The sequence below is a fragment of the Daktulosphaira vitifoliae genome, unplaced genomic scaffold (genome assembly GCF_025091365.1).
Source record: "Daktulosphaira vitifoliae isolate Bord-2020 unplaced genomic scaffold, ASM2509136v1 Scaffold_1, whole genome shotgun sequence".
NCBI lineage: Eukaryota > Metazoa > Arthropoda > Insecta > Hemiptera > Phylloxeridae > Daktulosphaira > Daktulosphaira vitifoliae.
This window is the reverse complement of record NW_026099572.1, coordinates 16,937,399-16,960,423: the sequence shown is the minus strand read 5'-3', so window position 1 is coordinate 16,960,423 and position 23,025 is coordinate 16,937,399. Positions and strand designations below refer to the sequence as shown.

The 23,025-nt window shown below is 25.9% G+C and overlaps 1 protein-coding gene across 6 annotated transcripts; it reads right to left on the bottom strand.

The window, feature by feature from the left end:
- Positions 1-364: 364 nt before the first annotated feature.
- LOC126910477 (UDP-glucuronic acid decarboxylase 1) lies at positions 365-22,415 on the bottom strand. 6 transcript variants are annotated; one of them, XM_050693083.1, is made up of 9 exons: positions 22,297-22,415; positions 21,934-22,036; positions 16,166-16,425; positions 15,809-16,094; positions 9,641-9,754; positions 9,031-9,218; positions 8,781-8,913; positions 1,255-1,388; positions 365-652 (listed from the first exon to the last, which is right to left on the bottom strand). In XM_050693083.1, the coding sequence occupies exons 2-9, from the start codon at positions 21,992-21,994 to the stop codon at positions 572-574; spliced, it is 1,257 nt and encodes a 418-aa protein (XP_050549040.1). In that variant the 5' UTR covers positions 21,995-22,036; positions 22,297-22,415; the 3' UTR covers positions 365-571. The 6 variants fall into 6 exon arrangements, with proteins under 6 accessions (XP_050549040.1, XP_050549041.1, XP_050549042.1 ...); XM_050693084.1 differs by having other exon boundaries at positions 22,259-22,373; XM_050693085.1 differs by lacking the exon at positions 22,297-22,415 and having other exon boundaries at positions 1,248-1,388; positions 21,934-22,196.
- Positions 22,416-23,025: the final 610 nt, after the last annotated feature.

The window sequence follows — 23,025 nt, the reverse complement described above, 5'->3', positions numbered from 1 at the left end:
AAATGAAAGGTGTACTTATAATGTATTTAGAAAAAAAAATTTGTGATGATACATACATTTTTCGAAAAATTATAGCATTTTAAAGTTGAAAATTTAAAATTGAAAATCGAAAATTTTAACACAAAAATAGCATTTTTTCAACTACGGCAGCGTTTGCATGCAAAAGATAGTGTCGGGACAAATTTTTTTTTATCATTTTCTAGTACATAAAATAAGCTTTAATTTGATATATGTTTTAAGGACGCAGTAATTCCGTAATATTTTCAAAAATTAAGTTGAAAAAGTTAGATTTTTAAAAAAGTTGCTTTATTTCAGCTTCGCATCGAGCTAAAATTAACATTAATAGTAAAATAAATTATTATAATTTAAAAAAATATTAAGAGTTTATTAATAAGTTCATTTTTAATATAATCTTCCTATCTACATTATTTAAATAAAATAAATAACACGTAATAACAATTAAATTTAAATCATATAAAACAATATAAATTGAACAACTAATTAAATCACAGACAATTAAAACATTTAAAAATAATTATGATTTGCTTCCTCATTTTATTAAATTTTTTTCTTATTTAAATTTATTTTGTGATTTTCTCAATTCTTTTCTAAAATGGCCAATAGTAATTTTCAAACCTTCTTTTAATCCAACCTAAAAATCAAAAAATATGTGTAATTCACATGTATACATATAATTTAATAACTCTTAAATTAATTTTTTTGATTATACAATAGTCTAAAAAATATTTTACAAAAATATTTGTCAATTATTAATCAATAAACAATTATTCATTTACAATTATAGAAGCATTTATTTAATATTAGCAGCAGCTAGTTTTAATTAAGTAGCATTTATTAATTATACAAAAAAAATTTATCACTTGTGGCTAATATTATTTAAAATTAAAACACTATTAAATAAATATATTTTTAATTAAAAACTAAAAAAAATATATTACCATTATCAACGCTAAACACATTCTGTATGTTTTTAGCGTTGATAATGGTAATATTGTTCCCGAAATACATGTCCGCGATTTTTTAGTAACTTTTTTGTGGTTTTTTGAGTTAAATATTTTTTTTTAATTAATAATATTTTTATTGTAGTTTTAATTTTAATTTTATTAAATATAATTCAAGAAGCAATAATGAATATAATATAAATTAAAGATAGTTATAATATATAGAAAAATATTTATTATTCTATATATATATATATATTTATCCTATGTAATAACAAATATTACATTTTACCCTAGGTTTCCAATTTAGATAAGTCATAGCTCTAGTTATATCTGGTTTTCTCCTTTGTGGATCATCTTCAACTGCTGGAGTAGTTATTATTTTGCTTTTTCCTCCAACTAAATCTTTAATGATGATAGCAAATTCTTTAAATACATTTTTATTATTAATATTATTACGTTTAAAAGGCAATAAAATCAAACATAAGCTTATGGGATAATTACTAATAACTAAAAATATATGAAAAATTATCAGACTTTGATTACAATAGTACAATAATAAATATTTAATTATTTCAATTTAAAATAAATATATAACATTGGTATGAAAGACGAAATTTAAATTTACTATCAAAATTTATATTGTTAGATAACCTAAGCATGTGACATAAAGTGACCAATCAATTTATATTTTTAATCAGTTCAGGACAATTAAAAACCTTATTATTGACTAAATATAACTTATTTAGTACAATTTTTACTAAATTAAATGCTAATAATATATATATATTAACAAAAATAAAATATTATTTTTGTCTGTTATATTTCTTGACTCAACTATTGTAAATAGTTTTAAAATATAGTTTTAATAAAATGTAATACTAAAATATGTCTTTTAACACTAGAAAAAAAATCTAACGTTAAAAAACTATATAGCAGAATAAACTAAAGCAATTAAAATAAAAATTTTTCATTTTGTTACTGCAGTTATAAAAACTCAGCACAGGGGGGTCGCGGCACAGAGGTGACGTGGTATAGATGGATCAAGTATAATGATATCTGACAGTGATTAAAATCACTATCAAAAAAAAACCCTTCGATGCAAATCTTTAGATAGTGTTTAATTTTAAAAAATTGGTATACTATTCCAAAAGCTACATGATCTGCTAGTTCATTATTAATATCCTAATTAAGATAAAGTATGTAGAATGAAAAAGGGATTATTAAAAAATATTATTTCTCATAAAAAAATAATGTTGATCCATACACTTTTCAATATGTCATAGCATTATAAAGTTAAAAATGTAAAAAATAAAATCGAGAATTTTCACACAATAATAGCATTTGGTAGCCATTTTCACCGTGAAGATAAAATAAAGTCCGAAATTTTTTTTTCGCATAATAAAGTAAATTACATTAGCTTTAATTTAAGATATATATAAAAGTGTCAGACTTTCCGGAACACTTTCAAAATTTAAGTTGAAAAAGTAAATTTTTTGTGAAAAAGTTGTCATTTTAAATCCCCCCCTTTAAGCAGGTAAAAAGTCAGATTTATAAAAAAAATATACCAAATGATAGGTAAAGACATCATGTTTGATAAAGTTTGATGTCTGTTTTCACCATGAAGATAACCATGAAGATAAAGTCCGAAATTTTTTTTTTGCATAATAAAGTATATTACATTAGCATTTTTTAGATTTGAACCGCTCTCGTATATAGGGAAATGGTCCGATTTAAAAAAACAGTATGTCAAATGAAAGATGTATATAAATACTACTACCCGTGATAAAATTGTACTGATCCATACATTTTTCAAAAAGTTATAGCATAATAAAGTTAAAAATGTAAAATACAAAATCGAAAATTTTCACACAAAAATAGCATTCGGTAGCCATTTTCACCGTGAAGATAAAATAAAGTCCGAAATTTTTTTTTCGCATAATAAAGTAAATTACATTAGCTTTAATTTAAGATATATATAAAAGTGTCAGACCTTCCGGAACATTTTCAAAAATTAAGTTGAAAAAGTTAATTTTTTGTGAAAAAGTTATCATTTTAAATCCCCCCTTGTGTGTAGGTTAAGGGTTAAATTTATGAAAAAAATATACAAAATGAAAGGTAATGATATTATGCATATATATATAAAAAAGAATTATATTGATATGTTCATTTTTGAAAAAGTTATGGCACTTTTAAGTAAAAAAAATTTCGAAAATTTCGAAAATTAGCGATTTTTAAATTTGTAATTTTTTTGGAGGTTTCCCCCATTTAGGGGGAACGAGGGAATTTTTTTCAATTTTTAAGGGTATTGTCTTCGACTAGATACGATTTGTGATCTTTTAACGTATCATTGAAAGAAATCGGTTCGGTGAGAGCTGAGAAAAAGTGGTAACAGACACAAAAAAAAACACATCTTAGTAAAACCAATACCTTCTCAGCTTCGCATCGAAGCTAAAATTAGTTCAAATTACAAAACGATTTATTTGTTGAAAGCAATACGTATCTTCCTTGTTAAGTGTCGAATTTACGCGTACTATTTAACAAATATTATGTAACGGAAAATCATTTCGCTTACTACAAATAAGTATCATGTGTATTAACATAGTTTTAGTTCATATTGCGTGCGACGTCTCGTGCCGCCGTTTTTTTGTCAACAATAAATTCGGTTTAAAAATACAGTAGAACCTCATTAATACGGACTAATAAGGGCTCTAGATTGTCTGATTTAATGAAAGTCCGGATTAAACAAAATAACCAAAAAACATGTCCGTATTATAGATTTAAGAATATTATATTATACTAAATACTATATATGATATAATATATACATATTGCAACATGATATTAGGTCCAGCAAAAACATTACATATTTAATGTGAATAGAATTATGTATATATATATAATAATGATCAAAATATAAATTACTAATACATAGTTTATGATAACTTTAATGACGGTAGATAAGAATATATCTACTTATGGGAAATTCGAGGAACTTGCCTTTATGTTTATTTTAGTCTACGGCATAAACTGGGTATTTTTCGTATTATTAGACAGCTGTCCGGATTAAGCGAAGTCCGGATTAATGAAGTTCTACTGTATAATTATTCAGCAAAACTAAATTATAAGCGATCAAAGTATTTTGAATCAATTACAAAGCGAAAATGAATCGTTAAGAAAAATGGTAGTAGAACTCCAAGCGAGCATTGAACAGTTGACAACTTAACAAGTTAATCAGCATAAAGTCAAATACGAAATAGTAATGAAAATATTATTGACAATAAATCGGGCTATAGCATAGATGCTTTATTAGTCCACAAAAAAAAAAAAAAAATGAAAATAATATAAAATATTTATTCAAACTGGCTCCAAAAATTTATAAATAAATATCTGCTTCTGATGTAAACATATCAATATCAACATAATTTTGGGTGTAACTCTCGAAAAAGTCATTGGTCATAAACAACAGTTAAAAACTATTTAACGGCAATATTAAAATTATGAAAAAAAAAAAAATGAGTATCACAGATATCAGTTAAAAAAAATGTCGTGTTGTAATTAAAGGGTTAAAATTAGCAGAAAAAGGCTATTATACAAGTGAAAACACTCACATCCAAAATAGAAAAAATTAAATTCTAATGACAAAAATAGTCAAAAAACAAATTATTTTTAACTTTTTAGTTTTTATGATTCGCTGTTACAGTCACGGAGTGTTTATTGTCAATTATCACTATCAATAGATATAATTTCTGTATTGCCAGTTAGTGTGTTTATTAACTCACAACAATCTGTCTTATTATCATTGATAATAAAGGATATATGCTTCCTAATATCGTCATAAAAAACCAATTAGTTACCTGTGGTTGTAATCCCTTATGTATTATACATGAATATTAACTCAAAAAAATTTGAATCTTTAAATGTTTATAACTAATAATAAACAATAAAAATTTGTTTATATTAAAATATAATATTGATGATACGCACATATATATGGGTACGAAAACCAAAAAATAAAATTATAACAAAATATATACAGAGTATTCAGTAAGTCAGGAAACGGGTTTCTATTGTTCTCATTGTTTGTAACAATGAGAACAATAGAAACCCGTTTCCTGACTTACTGAATACCCTGTATATTATATAAAATATAACAGGAATAGAGTTCCGGAGAGTGGTGAGCGGGGTGGGGTGAATGCGTTACGACAGTCTAGTCTCAAGGTCATAGACGACGGGATACTCGAGAATATTAACACGTGGCCCGTAAAGAGTTACAAACAAACATACACGTGAAACTAATATAAGCGTGTTAAAAAACAATAGCACAATAGGGTCGCGGCAAAGTATGAACGAGGTATATGAACAAGTATAGATATCTGGGAGTGATTAAAATCACAATCATAAGAAACGTTTCGATCCAAATCTTTAGATAGTGTTTAATTTTAAGAAATCGGTAGATTATTTCAAAAGCAACAATAACTCTTATTCCCTTAATTTTATCTCGATTAATTATTTGACTTCTAATTATAATATATGAATAAATAATAATTATAATAATTAAATTTAGTATGAAATTGATATTCAATGTAATTCACATGTATACANATGAAATTGATATTCAATAATTTAATATTGTAATTTTCACGGAGATATTGTAAAAATAATAAAGTAGTTGTATATTTTTTTACTTTAAAAGCTTATAAAAATTTAAAGGGCTTGATGGAATAGTTTTCAATAAAAAATGTTTGTTACTTATAATAAAGTTATAAGATTTATACACTGGACTACAAGGAACTTTCATCAAAAACAAAAATATACTTTTCTAAATCTACTTATCGCAATATTTTCAAATATTCAATTAAACTTTTTTTATTACTTCTAAGTTATAATATAATTACTTAATATTTAAAAATAAGTATTTACATAAAAAAAAAAATAATTAAAAACAAAAAAAATTGTTTTAAATTAATACTGATTTTGATTATTAATATGTTAAAAATAAGGAAAATGACATATTTAACCTATTTTTTTAATCCTTAAAAGTTGATTTTTGTGAAAGTATATAATAAAAAGAAATTAATTTATTACCATAACTTTTATCTCAATTTGCAAGNAAAAGTTGATTTTTGTGAAAGTATATAATAAAAAGAAATTAATTTATTACCATAACTTTTATCTCAATTTGCAAGTTTGAAATTGACATCATTAAATAGAAAATTTTATGAGAATTAAAAAAAATTGTATCGTTAAGATTAATATGCATTCAGAAAGTTTTATAATTACCGTTTATTGTAAATTTATCAGAAAAGCTCAATATTTTTTTGCATTGTTATCGTAATAGATAACTTAAATAGAAGTAATAGTAATAATTTCCTAGTAACTTTTGGTGTTTGAAAAGATTCTGCAATTGAAATATGAACTTAATTAATTTTAATAATTTACATTAACTAAAAAAAACCAATCAAAAAGTTGTAAAAAGATTTACTGAATTGAGCGTATAATAACATTTGATTATAATTATAAAAATACATTGTTAATTCAGATGAATCGAAAAATCATTTTTTTTTTTTTTAATTTATGATTTATATAGCAACATGTCACAAAAAAATTTGGAATATTATAGACTGATAGTAGCACACACAAATAGAGTTCAAAAATTAATAAATTACAAAGTAAAATTATTTTCTTTTGTAGTTGAATACTTTTATCATATTAAATCTAATTCGACAATAAATACTTTAAAAATATTAGAAATGAATGATTTTAATTGTTTGTATGGCAAAAGCTGGTTAAGCTACTTTTTATTTGAATAAGGAATTTTGTTTCAATTTTTAAGGATAATATCTTCAACTATATAGGAATTGTAATCATTTACCGTATGGTTGAAAAAAGTAAGTCAAGTTAGAGCAGAGAAAATGAATGATAGTCACAAAAAAATATATTCTCAGCTTTGCATCGAAGCTAAAACTTAAAATATAGTAAAATAATTTTAATATGAATAAGAAATTTATTCTCGCAATTGGCGACTACAGTGATAGGATAGAGTTGAATATTTATTTTAACTTAAAAGAATTAAGAAAAAATGCAAAAAATTCCTTGCCATACGCGGGTTGGAACCTTGTACCCCAATCGCGTAAGACTTAAGTTTTACAGATACTGCAACTATACATCACTACCGTCGCCTGAACAAAATGGCTATTTAAGCTAATTTAAATTTCAAAGTTATTTTTCTCGACTTCAAAAAACAAAAAAATTTAAATAAATTTAAACTTCTATGCTATATCAATTTAATTTATATAATATTTCTGAAAATCAGTGTACTCCCCTTGTCAGGTATTTTAAAATAAAATACAAAACCCAGAATTTTAACACAAAAATAGCATATTTTTGAATTACGGTAGTCATTTTTACAATGAAGACAAGTCCTTAGAGGTCAATTTTTTTTTTTCAAAAAAAAATTATATTACATAAGCTTTAATTTAAGGTATATATAAAAGTGTCAGTCTTGCCGGAACATTTTCAAAAGTTAAGTTGAAAAAGTTAATTTTTTGTAAAAATGTTATCATTTTGAAACCCTTTCCTGTGGGCTGGTAAAGGGTCAAATGTTCACAAAAATATATAAAATGATAGGTAAATACCTAAGGTATCTATAAAAAAAAATTATATTGATTCGGTCATTTTAAAAAAAGTTATAGCAGTTTTAAATAAAAAAATTGAATAAATTAGCGAATTTTAAATTTGTAATTTGTTGGGGGATTTTCCCCATTTACGGGGAACGAGGGAATTTTTTTCAATTTTTAAGGGTAACGTCTTCGACTAGATACGATTTGGGATCTTTTGACATATTCTTCATCAAAATCGGCCCAGCAAGAGCTGAGATTGAACGTTCACAGACACACAAAAAAAAAAAATAATAAAATAAAAAAAAAACATATCATAGTAAAATTAATACTTTCTCAGTTTCGCATCGAAGCTAAAATAAGAAATGAATAGTAAATTGCGAATTATAGTTTGAAACGTCAACGGGCTATCACAACGAAAACAAAAACTTAAGAACCCCTAATTTCAGAAATACATTTTACCCCTTGGACTAAAAATATATAACATTTACATTACACTCGATCTCGCATGAGGATCCGTAAGGATCACGGGCTTAATAACCCCGCGGACCCTAGTTGTTATATGTACCACTACTTTTAACCGGTTTGACATTGATTAGTTGGGACTGGTAGGCCTCGCATATCTGCTTGCTAACAGCGAATAGGTCCCCTAACCCAGCAATATCAAGTAAAAGGCTTCCTAACTTGTCACAAAGTGGTTAGCCAAAAGGTAAAATGACCATTGGGATCCTCCTCTATGGCACCTGGCGCACCATAGAGTATACAGCCTTATCATAGTATCGAGCTCTGCTGTGATGGATCTTAATTTCTCTACATGGATAAAAACATACAAATATCACAAAATAACGAACTTAGGACGAACAGGAATCATACGGACAACCTGTTGAAACAAGAGCGTGAACTTTGCAGAAGAATCGTCAAACTTGAAAGTCGCAATGCGACACAACGGGACATTTGGTGAACCGTCTGCTAACAAAAAGACAGCAACGTCAACAAATACAGACCAGAAAGTTATTATTTAGAATGAATTTATTTTTCAATTCTAAAATTAATTTAATTTGAGATTTTACTATCATAGCTGAATACACTTGTCATTAACATTTAACGAAATCATAAATTTAATTTTGTTACATATTAAAAAAAAAAATTCTCTAACAATCATAATTTTTTTAAATAACTAAAGAAGTATAAATTATACCATTAATTGTGTGTTCCGTTGGATTACCAAGATTAACCGGTTGTGTATAATTAGATTCCATTAATGATATCAGGCCATCAACAAGATCAGATACAAATTGAAATGATCGTGTTTGATTACCACAACCATAAACCTATAAAACCATTTATTATTCGTTATTTATTTATTAGTATTTATTTCAAATAATGATTTTGTTTATATTTTTGAAAAAATTAGTATTTTTAATAAGTTTTTAAAAATGTGTTCTTACTGTAATTGATTCATTTCGGAGAGCTTGAACGATGAAGTTGGACACTACACGGCCATCATCCATGTGCATACGTGGTCCATATGTGTTGAAAATTCGGGCAACTCTCACAGAAACTTTTTCATGTTTAGCATAGGCATAACTAAGAGTTTCAGAAACTCTTTTACCTTCATCATAACACGCACGTGGTCCTATTTTTAGTAAGTACTTTAGATTATTTTCAATGGAATTATTATAAAATATTAGTAATATGACAACATCTGACTTTAAATGTAGATTTTCTACTAAAATGTACATATAAATAAATATAAAAAAAATATCCCAAATTTAAGATTTCTGATAGTTTGTCATATCACAAGTAAGATAAGAGATCAGTGGACAAAGATGATAACTAACATTTTAAAAATATACTAATTTTATTAAACAAAAGGAATAATTATTTGTGATAACACTTTTATGAATGTATTTTATCAGAACCATTTTTATTAATTGCTACCACTTGTATCATATAATAACACTTCTATCGATGAAATAAAAGGCGTAACAAAGTTATTAGTTATTACTTTGATTCTGACTCCTTTACATATTAATGCAAAAAAATCTTTTTTTTTACCAATAGGGTTTACATGACCCCAGTAAGTTTCATGTTGTGGATGTACTTCAGGGTCACCATACACTTCAGAGGTACTAGCTATTAACACTTTGGCACCTACTCGTTTGGCGAGACCTATAGTTTATTAATGTAAATGTAATACAGGTATAAATACTTAGTATAGCAACTAAATTTAGTATGCAATTGATATTCAATAACTTAGTATTATGGTTAATGGCCATAGTAGCCAAAGTTATAACTATAACAAAAACAAATTATAATATTGTAAATTTTACAGAGAAAATATCTGTTAAGTAGTTTTATATTTTGTTACTTCTATGATAAATTTGTATCAAAATTATATGTGCTAGTCTTTTTATAGCGAAATTTTTTCGCATTGGTTTGTTCTACTATAGAATATTGAGTTGTTTTGTGACATTCCACATTTGGCATGTGACAAACTCCAACATTCATGAGTTCAAAGTCACTTTATTTTCTATGCTGCCTTTGTTCTAAAAATTTCTCATTCCTTTCATGACTGTTTCCTTGTCTGTTCTTCCCTTAATATACCTACCATAGACACCAGATGAGTTAATGCAAAACTTTCTTTTGTTACTTCGCTCATTAGAGGATATATTGATACCCCTGACCTTTTATTTTCCATTTCATTCTATGTCTCTAGTTATCCTACCAGAAAGAACACTCTATACTGTAACATCACATAACACTTTTTATAATCACAATAATTCTCAACAATTTAGAATATGTAGAGTCTACATAGAATAGGCTTTCTACTTAATAACTAGCTTTGCCCACTTTTACTTAGCACAATTTTTACTGTTTTTATTTTATTTTTCTTACTTTGTTGCTATCACAATGTCTGGTTCTAATTAATTCATTTCATTAAACTATTTATTATTAATTAAGCCTATTTGAATATTGTATTATACTTTAATTTGTTGATTAAATAAAATAAATAAATAAATAAAATTGTTAATATAAAAATATTGTACAAAAAAAAAAAAAAAAAAAAAAAGGTTAATTTTTTTAATTCAATTATTCTGACTTTCATTAGTTTATTGTTACTTTAGTTATGAAATTGGAATTGGATTTTATCATTTGCAATTAATAGATAAATAAATACTTATTGGATTGACATTGAAAGCTGCAAAATTTCTCACTGAAAATATTTATAACTAACATGTTAGTTAAAATACAAATACAATTTTCTATTCAACATAAATTTGATTGATTAATATTATTATTTCAACATAGAAATTACATCACGCAGAAAAATATAAAAAACGATAGTAAAGTAAAATTACGGCATAGAATGGACATGATATAGTATTTGAAAAAGTATAAATGATATCACGGAATGATTAAAATCACTATCATAAAAACAGTTCGATGCAAATCTGTAAATAATGTATAACTTTAAGAAATCAGTAGATTATTTCAAAAGCAACAATAACTCTTATTCCCTTAATTCTAACCCTATTAGTTATTTGATTTATAATTATAATATATGAATAAATATAATTAAAATAATTACATTTAGTATGAAATTGATATTCAATAATTTAATATTGTAATTTTCATGGAGATATTATAAATAATAAAGTAGTATATTTCTTTACTTTTAACATGTATAAAAATTTAAAGAGCTTGACACAATACTTTTCAATAATGTTTGTTACTTATAATAAAGTTAAAAGTTTTATACACTGGACTACAAGGAACTTTCATCAGAAATAAAAATGTACTTTTTTTAATGTTTTTCAAATATGCAATTAAACTTTTTCTATCACTTTCAAGTTTTAATATTATTACTTATTATTAAAAAATATAGTTTAAAATAAATATAGTTTAAAAAACTAAAAAAACACGCTTTTAAAGTACATCGAACTAAAAAGTTAAAAATAATTTTTAAAATAATTATGAACAAAAAATACTAGTATTATTGTGATAAAAGCGTGGGTGCTTTGTGCCATATTTTTCGTATATTGAGCGCCCGACGCTTTTATCACAATAATACTAGTATTTTTTGTTCATAATTATTTTAAAAATTATTTTTAACTTTTTAGTTCGATGTACTTTAAAAGCGTGTTTTTTTAGTTTTTTAAACTATATTTATTTNCTCACAATACGACGGTACACTATTCCTATAAAAATTTATTTTTAGTTATCGTACCCGTACACGCGTGCTTGTCATCAATATTATATATATGTAAACAAATTTTTATTTTGACTGACCAATAACGCCCGCGTCTAATGCGCCTTACGTATATATATATATATTCCTACCGCCGTTTATACCTCGGGTATAACGTTAGTCCGACCCGCCCGGCCATAAAACACAGCTATACTTAGTGCATGATACTTTTACGTAGTTAAGTCGCATTATTTGTATAAATATATATATTCTAATTACTATTAAAATTAATATATTAACACGATTTATTCTAATTAAGAGATATAAAGTATTCATTCCGATTACGAGGGATGATTTCCGTATCGTCATTTTTCGTCACTACCTCCACGTTCCGGGAGTGAGTAATTTACGCGCCTGCTGCTTTCCTTGGATGTGGTAGCCGTTTCTCAGACTCCCTCCCCGGAATCGAACCCTGATTTCCCGTTACCCGTAACAACCATGATATTGATAGTAACTACTATCATAACATGAAACTAAAAAGTAAAAAATAAATATAGTTTAAAAAACTAAAAAAACACGCTTTTAAAGCACATCGAACTAAAAAATTAAAAATAATTTTAAACTTATTTTAAAAATTATTTTTAACTTTTTAGTTCGATGTGCTTTAAAAGCGTGTTTTTTTAGTTTTTTAAACTATATTTATTTTTTACTTTTTAGTTTCATGTTATGATAGTAGTTANTGTATAATTTTGAGTATTTGACTGACCAACACCGCGCGTTATACGCCGCGGTGCAAAGTTCAGCAAGTGCCGCACGGCCGACGACGTACCGCCGCTAATGATACCGTAGTATTCTTCCTGTTGTCAAAGTGGCAACGTCAATAAACCGATCTCCACTCGCGCACCGTCGCCATCAACGCTGCTAACCTTTTGACGCCCGAGGATCACGCCGGACATCGCGTCGTCGACGCCAACGAAAGTGCCACGATATTATGCGAAGATTATATATTCTTACCATCGCCGCTAATATTAATATATATATACATATATATACGTATATGTTAATATTCATTTATATATCCCTACAACCGACGCCGCTGCCGCCATATATGCCTCGCGCCCCGCCCGCCAACAAAACACAGCTATACCTCGTGCATGATACGTTTACGTACTTAAGTCGCTTTACATGTATATATATATTCTAATTACTATTAAAACTTATACTTTATTCTCATTAAGAGATATATAGGGTATTTATTCCGATTACAAAGGATGATTCCCGTATCGTCATTTTACGTCACTACCTCCACGTTGCGCGCCTGCTGCTTTCCTTGGATGTGGTAGCCGTTTCTCAGACTCCCTCTCCGGAATCGAACCCTGATTCCCCTTTACCCGTTACAACCATGATATTGATAGTAACTACTATCATAACATGAAACTAAAAAGTAAAAAATAAATATAGTTTAAAAAACTAAAAAAACACGCTTTTAAAGCACATCGAACTAAAAAGTTAAAAATAATTTTTAAAATAATTATGAACAAAAAATACTAGTATTATTGTGATAAAAGCGTGGGGCGCTCAATATACGAGAAATATGACACGAAGCACCCACGCTTTTATCACAATAATACTAGTATTTTTTGTTCATAATTATTTTTAACTTATTTTAAAAATTATTTTTAACTTTTTAGTTCGATGTTCTTTAAAAGCGTGTTTTTTAGTTTTTTTAAACTATATTTATTTTTCACTTTTTAGTTANGTACTTTAAAAGCGTGTTTTTTTAGTTTTTTAAACTATATTTATTTTTTACTTTTTAGTTTCATGTTATGATAGTAGTTACTATCAATATCATGGTTGTTACGGGTAACGGGAAATCAGGGTTCGATTCCGGGGAGGGAGTCTGAGAAACTGCTACCACATCCAAAGAAAGCAGCAGGCGCGTAAATTACTCACTCCCGGAACGTGGAGGTAGTGACGAAAAATGACGATACGGAAATCATCCATCGTAATCGGAATGAATACTTTATATCTCTTAATTAAAATAAATCGTGTTAATATATAAATTTTAATAGTAATTAGAATATAGGGTGTTCTCATTGTTACAAACAAACCCGTTTCCTGACTTACTGAACACTCTGTATATATACAAATAATGCAAACTTAAGTACGTAAACGTATCATGCACTAGGTATAACCGTATTTTGTGGGGCGCGGGTCGGACTAACGTTATACCTGAGGTATAAACGGTGGTAGGAATATATAAATATATATACGTAAGGCGCATTAGACGCGGGCGGTATTGGTCAGTCAAAATAAAAATTTGTTTATATATATATAATATTGATGACAAGCACGCGTGTACGGGTACGATAACTAAAAATAAATTTTTATAGGAATAGTGTGCCGTCGTGTTGTGAGCGAGGCGTGGGGAGGGGTGAATGCGTATAACAGTCTAGTCTAGACGACGGAATATGCGATAACGCGTGACGTTTGGAGAGTTACAAACATACATACATACATACATACAGGTGAAACTAATATAAGCGTGTTAACAATAAGTATTTACATATAAAAAAATTAAGAACAAAAAAAAATTATTTTAAATTAATACTGATTTTGATTTTTGTGAAAGTTTATAATAAAAAAAAATAATTTATTACCATAACTTTGGGTATAAGTTGCAAGTTTGAAATTGACATGATTAAATAGGAAATTTTATAATTTTTATAGTAAATTTATCAGAATATCTCAATATTTTTATCGTAACAGATAATTTTAATAGAAATAATAGTAATTAAGAAAAAAATGTAAAGATTCCTTACTATACATGGGTTGGAACCTTGTACATCGCTACCGTCTGCTGAAAGAAATGGCTATTTAAGCTAATTAAAATTTCAAAGTGGGTGCTTTGTGCCATATTTTTCGTATATTGAGCGCCCGACGCTTTTATCACAATAATACTAGTACTTTTCGTATATTATTGTTTTAAGCTTATTATAAAAATTATTTTTAACTTTTTAGTTCGATGTACTTTAAAAGCGTGTTTTTTAGTTTTTTTAAACTATATTTATTTCAAAATAAAGTATATTATATATAACAGTGGCGGCACTGTTTATAGGGACACTGTGATCACTGTTGTAATTTGTATTATCATATAGATTGAAGGTGTAAAATCTATGGTAACATTTTTAGTAATTAATAATTATTTTTATTTTATATAATTTAAAGACTATACAGTAATAAGTTTTAAATTATCGATTCTTTATTGTTTATTGTTTATGTGTGTATTTGTTATACAATTTAATATTAATAAACCACTTTATTGTAGAATCGATCAACTTATTATTGAACAAAATTACATATATAAGTTTTAATTTAAGGTATATATAAAAGTGTCAGTATTTCCGTATCATTTTCAAAAGTTAAGTTATATGAATTAATTTTTCATGAAAAAGTAGTTATTTTAAATCCCTCCCTGCGGGCAGGTAAAGGGTCAGATTTATAAAAAAAATATATCAAATAATAAGTAAAAACATTATGCATTTATAAAAAAATGATATTGATTTGGTCATTTTTTAAAAAGTTTTGCAGTATTAAAAAGTTGAACAAATTTCGAAAATTATCGTTTTTTAAATTAGTAATTTATGGAGATTTTCCTCATTTACGGGGAATGAGGGAAATTTTTTTCAATTTTTGTGGGTAATGTCTTTGATTAGATACAATTTGTGATCTTTTGACATACCATTGAAAGAAATCGGTTTGGTGAGAGCTGAGAAAGTGGTAATAGACACAAAAAAAAAAAAAAACACATCATAATAAAACTAATACCTTCTCAGGATGGCATTGAAGCTTAAAAACAATGAGGGATAGAAAAAAAGCTAATTTTAAAAATGTTTACTATAGTTTAAATGCAATTATTTTTAATTTTAATGCAATTTTTTGGTTTCTATCGTGTTACCATTAATAATAGTCTCAATTACATTAAAGTTGGGAAATAATGTTGTAAATTAAAGCTCTCTCCATAAATTATTTACCTAACATATTTATTGTTCCAATAGTGTTTGTTTTAATAGTCTTGACAGGATTAAACATATAATGAGGAGGAGAAGCAGGTGAAGCTAAATGATAAATTTCATCAACTTCAACAAATAATGGGTTAACAATATCTTGATGAATTAATTCAAAGTTAGCATGTCCAATCCATTGTTCAACATTAGCTTTGACACCAGTAAAGAAGTTATCAACTACAGTTATATCATGACCAGCTTTCATTAATTTATCAATAAGATGAGATCCAACAAAGCCTGCACCACCAGTTACCTAAATATCATTATTTTAATCATAAATATGATATTTTTTAAGTTACTGTTACCATATATTTAAATAAATACCAGTATACGTTTTTTGGAACGATAATTCAAATATTTGACATTTGGATATGGTTTTTTGATGCGTTCATCAAATCCTTGCATTTTTTCTTCCAGCTTTTTAATTTTTTCATTTGCAAGAGCTAGTTCTCTGGATAAATTATTTATGAGATGTGTTCTTGAATCAGGTATTTGAATATCATATGTCGGTATATTCTTATCATTATATTGAAAACTACTTTTAATTTCATCTTGTGGTGAATTTAATGAAAAATACAATAAACCTAAAACATAAAATTTTGAAAAAATAATTTATTTTAATGATAACTACTTTATGTATTATTTTTTAGTTACACAAATTTAAACATAATTATTTATTTTATGAACTACTTTCTTTATACACTAACAATAATTCATAATGAAATAGGATCAAAAAATAAAACACTATTAATTTACTAAAAGTGATAGAAAGTAATGAAATAAACATATTCAATATGCAATTATTATGTTTTATTTTAAGTCCATTTATACAACTTGAACATGTTTAGGCTACTAACTTAATTTTTACTCTCTATAAAGTATTTTTCTATAAATTACTCTGTAATTTTTATATTTTTTGGAGAGTCATACAGAATTTAGGTAGAGTGGCAAAGCTTTCTAGCTCCTTTAGATTACACTTATGAATGTGTTTAGGCTTTCTAAGTTTTAATATGAATTCTATACATAATATTCATTTTTTTTCTAATTTCTTTAATAAAATACTGAATTAAAAAATCTAAATTTAGAATAAGATAATAAATTAAATATTATTATATTAGTACTTTTAAAACGTAATATTATCATATAAAATTTAGGCACAACAATTGATTAGTATTTATTAATTTTTTTTTAATTTGGTCAATAATTATAATCCTTATTAGCTTTGATGCGAAGTTGAGAAGGTATTAATTTTACCATGATGTGTTTTTTTTTTTATGTCTGTTGCCACTTTTTCTCAGCTCTCACTGAACCAATTACTTTCAACGATATATCATAATATCACAAATCGTATCTGGTTGAAAACATTATCTTAAAAATTGAAAAAATTTCCCTCGCTCCCTGTAAATGGGGGAAATCTCCAAAAAATTACAAGTTTTAAAATCGCTAAATTTTTTTTAGTTTTTTTCAATTTTTTTTCTTAAAACTGCTATAAGTTTTTCAACAATGAACAAATCAACATAATTTTTTTTTATATTGAAACATTAGATATTTCCCTTCTATTTAATATAATCTTTTTGAAAATCTAACACTTAACATTCTCACAGGGGGTATTTAAAATAGCAACTTTTTACAAAAACTAACTTTTTCAACTGAACTTTTGAAATTGTTCCGGAAATACTGCGTCCTTTAAACATATATCAAATCAAAGGTTATGTTATATACTATCAAATGAAAAAAAAAAATTTGTCCCGACATCTTATCTTCTATGTGCAAATGGCTGTCGAAATTTAAAAAAAATGTAATGTTTACGATAAAAATCACCTTCTATCGGGATGTTTTTTGTACTTAAAACTGACATAACTTTGTCAAAAATGAACAAATCAAAATAATATTTTTTTGTATTGAAACCTTAGGTAATTTCCTTTCATTTAACATCATTTTTTTTGAAAATCTAACACTTATTCTACTCACAGGGGGGGATTTAAAATAGCAACTTTTTACAAAAACTAACTTTTTCAACTTAACTTTTGAAATATTCACAGTTTTATTTTATCTTATATTATATACTTTACAATGAAAAAAAAAAAATTCAAAATATACATTTCCTTCTTGGTGAAAATGGCTACCGTATTCAAAAGTATGCTATTTTTGTGTTAAAATTCTGGGTTTTGTATTTTATTTTATTTTAAAATATCTTACAAGGGGAATACACTGACTTTCATGAATATTATATAATTTAATTGACATAGAATAAAGTTCATAAGACATAAGAAATTAAACTTATTAAAATTTTTTTACCTTTTTAAATTCGAAAAAGTAATTTTTAAATTTGAATTAGCTTAAATTGCTATTTTTATCATGTGACAAAAGCACCGTACAGTTTCCGAATCGGTAATACTTGTGTCTTTCACGCTAAGGGTACGAGGTTCGAATCTGCCTGTGGCAAATAATACTATGCATTTTTTTGAGTTAGATAAAAATTTTCAAATCATTTGATTTTTATATCATTTAGATTCAATAATTTCAATAAATATCAAGGATCCCATCACTATAGTCCCCATCGTGAGAAGAAATTTATATCCATGTTAATATTATTTTACTATGTGGTTTTTTTTTGTGACTACGATTTATTTTGCCAACCCTCACTAGACCTACTTTTTTCAACGATACGTCAAATGATTACAATATGTATTTAGTTTAAGTTATTACCCTTAAAAATTGAAAAAAAATTCATTATTCAAATAAAAAGTAGCTTAACCAGCTCTTTCCATACAAACAATTAAAATCATTCATTTCTAATATTTTTAAAGTATTTATTGTCGAATTAGATTTAATATGATAAAAGTATTCAACTACAAAAGAAAATAATTTTACTTTGTAATTTATTAATTTTTGAACTCTATTTGTGTGTGCTACTATCAGTCTATAATATTCCAAATTTTTTTGTAATATGTTGCTATATATCATAAATTTAAAAAAAAAATGATTTTTTGTTTCACCTGAATTTGATGATGGATTTTTTATAATTATAATCAAATTTTATAATACGCTCAATTGAATAAATCTTTTAACAACTTTTTTTTATTGGTTCTTTTAGTTAAAATAAATCATTAAAATTAATTAAGTTCTGAATATTTCCATTGTAGAATCTTTTTAAACACCAAAAGTTAATTAGAAATGATTACTATGATTTCTATTTAAGTGTTCTATTACGATAAAAATGCAAAAAATTATGAGTTTTTCTGATAAATGTACTGTAAATAGTAATTATAAAATTTCATGATTGCATATTAATCTTAACAATTTCATTTTTTTTTATTATAAACTTTCATTTTTAAGGACGAAATAAAAAAGGTTAAAAATTATTACTTTTAACATATTAAAAATCAATAACAATAATAATTTCAAAACAATATAACAATTATATAATATATAATTTTATATTAGCTTCGATGCGAAGCTGAGAAGGTATTGGTTTTACTATGTGTTTTTTTTTTTGTGTCTGTTACCACTTTTTCTCAGCTCTCACCGAACGGATTTCTTTCAACGATACGTCAAAAGATCACAAATCGTATCTAGTCGAAGACATTACCCTTAAAAATTGAAAAAAATTCCCTCGTTCCCCATAAATGGGGGAAACCTCCAAAAAAATTACAAATTTAAAAATCGCTAATTTTCGAAATTTTTTCAATTTTTTTTACTAAAAATTGCCGTAACTTTTTCAAAAATGAACATATCAATATAATTTTTTTTTTTTTATATATGCTTGATGTCTTTACTTATCATTTGGTATATTTTTTTTTTGTAAATCTGACCCTTTATATGCCTACAGGGGGGTTTTAAAATGACAACTTTTTCACAAAAAATTAACTTTTTCAACTTAACTTTTGAAAATGTTTCGGTAGGTCTGACACTTTTATATATATCTTAAATTAAAGCTAATGTAATGTACATTATTATGGAAAAAAAAAATTTGACCTCTGAACTTGTCTTCACGGCGAAAATGGTTACCAAATGCTATTTTTGTGTTAAAATTCTCGATTTTATAATTTACATTTTTTACTTTAAAATGCTATAACTTATTGATAAGTGAATGGATCCACACAATTTTTTTATGAGAAATAATATTTTTTAATAAACCCTTTTTCATTCGACATACTTTATCTTAATCGAGATATTAATAAGGAACCAGCAGATCAAGTAGCTTTTGGAATAAAACACCAATTTTTTTAAAATTAAACACTATCTAAAGATTTGCATCGAAGCGTTTATTTTTGATAGTGATTTTAATCACTGTCAGATATCATTATACATGATCCAACTATGCCACGTCACCACTGTGCCGCGACCTCCCTGTGCTGGGTTTTTATATATTTGAATCTAAGAATTACTTATCTGGATATAATTAAGGAAATAGTTGTTGTTACTGGTAGCTACTACCAGTCTTTAGTATTCCGAATTTTTTTGTAACTTGTTGCTACATAAATCATTTCTAAAAAAAAATGAATTTTAGTTTCACCTGAATTTAACAATGGATTTTTACAATTATAATCAAAATTTATAATTCGCTCAATTGAGTAGATCTTTTTAACAACTTTTTTTTCATTGGTTTTTTTTAATTAAAGTAAATCATTAAAATTTATTAAGTTCTGAATGTTTACATATAATTTTATATTATATTTTTGAATCTAAGAATTACTAATCTGGATATAATTAAGGAAATAGTTGTTGTTACTGGTAGCCACTACCAGTCTTTAGTATTCCGAATTTTTTTGTAACTCGTTGCTACATAAATCATTTCTAAAAAAAAATGATTTTTAGTTTCACCTGAATTTAACAATGGATTTTTACAATTATAATCAAAATTTATAATTCGCTCAATTGAGTAGATCTTTTTAACAACTTTTTTTTCATTGGTTTTTTTTAATTAAAGTAAATCATTAAAATTTATTAAGTTCTGAATGTTTACATATAATTTTATATTATATTTTTGAATCTAAGAATTACTAATCTGGATATAATTAAGGAAATAGTTGATGATGCTTTTGTAATTATTCACCAATTTCTTAGAATTAAACATTATCTACAGATTTGCATCGAAGCGTTTCTTATGATAGTGATTTTAATCACTGTCAGATTAAATCTATACTGACCCAACTATGCCACGTTCCCACTGTGCCGCGATCTCACTGTACTGGTTTTTTTTTTTAAGTATTAAAAATTTTGTTCATTTCAGATTGTAATAAATCAATATAGATGGAACTAGTGATGTGCCACTAGGAATATTTTTTAAGAAAAATTTGCGGAACATTTAACTAGTTATTTTCTTAGTTACATATTTATTTTTATTTATAAACTGGTTATAAAATAAATTTCCATTTATAAAACTCAAGTATATATTAAGGGGAAAAAACGGGATAGAGATCAATTTTTTTTTTATAAAAATTATAAAATGAAGGATACTATTAGCTTCTGAAAAGAAAAAATTACATTATATTTTATACATTTGAAGATATTGCATGAGTCTTAGTTTAACAATCTATGGCACATATCTAAACAATGATGAGTTACAAAAATAAATTTTTAAAATTTTTATTATTAGTATGACCAAGTATGTTTTCTGTCTTGTGTCTAAAAAGCAATGAGTGAACTTAAACAAAAAGATTTGATTAATAACTTCAAAGATGGCAAACTTCACAAGAAAAATTTTTAATTTTTTTTGCTTTCCCGAATAACTAATAAAAATAAGATATAAGTTTTTGAAAATCAGCCACAGGTATATTTTAGAATAATTAATATAAATTATTTAACAAAGATATTGAAAAGGAGTGGGATTTGGAATATTCATAAAAAAATGTTATAATTCCACATGCATTCATGGTTTTTGACATATTTTTAATTTTATTTAACTTAGGGAATTTTGGTAATTATTTTGTTGGGAATTCGCACATTACTAAATGAACACCATTGAATATAGCCATATATATCTATTGCCATTGAATTATCAAAAATAAGTGATACAGTTAAATTATTACAATCATATTATTCTCCAAGATAGAATAAGACATATTGGTTATGAAATTTTGGCTTACCTAGAGATATTATTACACTGGTCACCAATGCAAACCAAATACTTTTACAGCTAAATAACATCTGATGATTTTGTTAATTCTAGAACTCCATAGGAAAATTAACCTAAAATTATAAAAATAGTTTTTTTTTTTATTCAAAACTCAGTAAGTTTAAATTTTTATATGTAAATCAAATCAAATTTCAATTATTTTAAGCATATTTTATTTTACACGATTTATAAAAATTTTAATATCTGATTATATCAAAAACATAAATTTATATCAGGTTATTTCTTTGTACACAATAAATTTAATTAAATAAAGTTACAGAAAATTGATAAAGTACTTGAATGATGTTAATTGTTAATATTTTTGAAAACATACTAGGATAATAAGAACATAATAGATGAAATTTAATATTATCAAATTTTGTTCAGACGTTACTTCTACCAGGTTTTTAGTTTTTACTATCTTAGCAATTATATCTACCTATCTGTGGCGACTCCCGCCACTATCAGCAGCTAGTCATCTTCAGTGTTACCGTTTTTATGTCGCGTGATTATTTTATTATATTTTGTCAAACATTGTTGGTATTCGTCGTGAGTTTAGATTATGTAATCGTCCCTACCTGTGTGCCTTTTTAAATGTGATTTTTAAATTAACCGTCCTCCCTGTCCAGTCAATGTCCGTTCGATCTCTGAGAAATTATATTGTTGCGTTACCTTTATATTTTTGTTACCTCATTTTGCGTTGCCGACGAATACGTTTATACTTTTATTTCAATCGGTTAATTATTATTTTATGCGATTAAAGCGTCTGTGACGCCTTTGGTGTTAGTTTAAATAGTTAAAATAAAATTGTTGATCGAGTTATTTTTGGAGAAATGGCCTTTTCGAATGCACTCATTATTTTAAGACTAACGAGTTGTTGGAGATATAACGGTCTTGCAGGAAATATGTATTATTATTAGATAAACACATCTGTCACATAAAAGTAGTTTTGAAAAAATGTGGAGAAATGGCCTATTCGAAATGACCGATTCATTTGGAAAACAGACACTTTGACGTTCGCCAAAGAAATGAATTCTTATCATACCAAAAAATAAATGGAGAT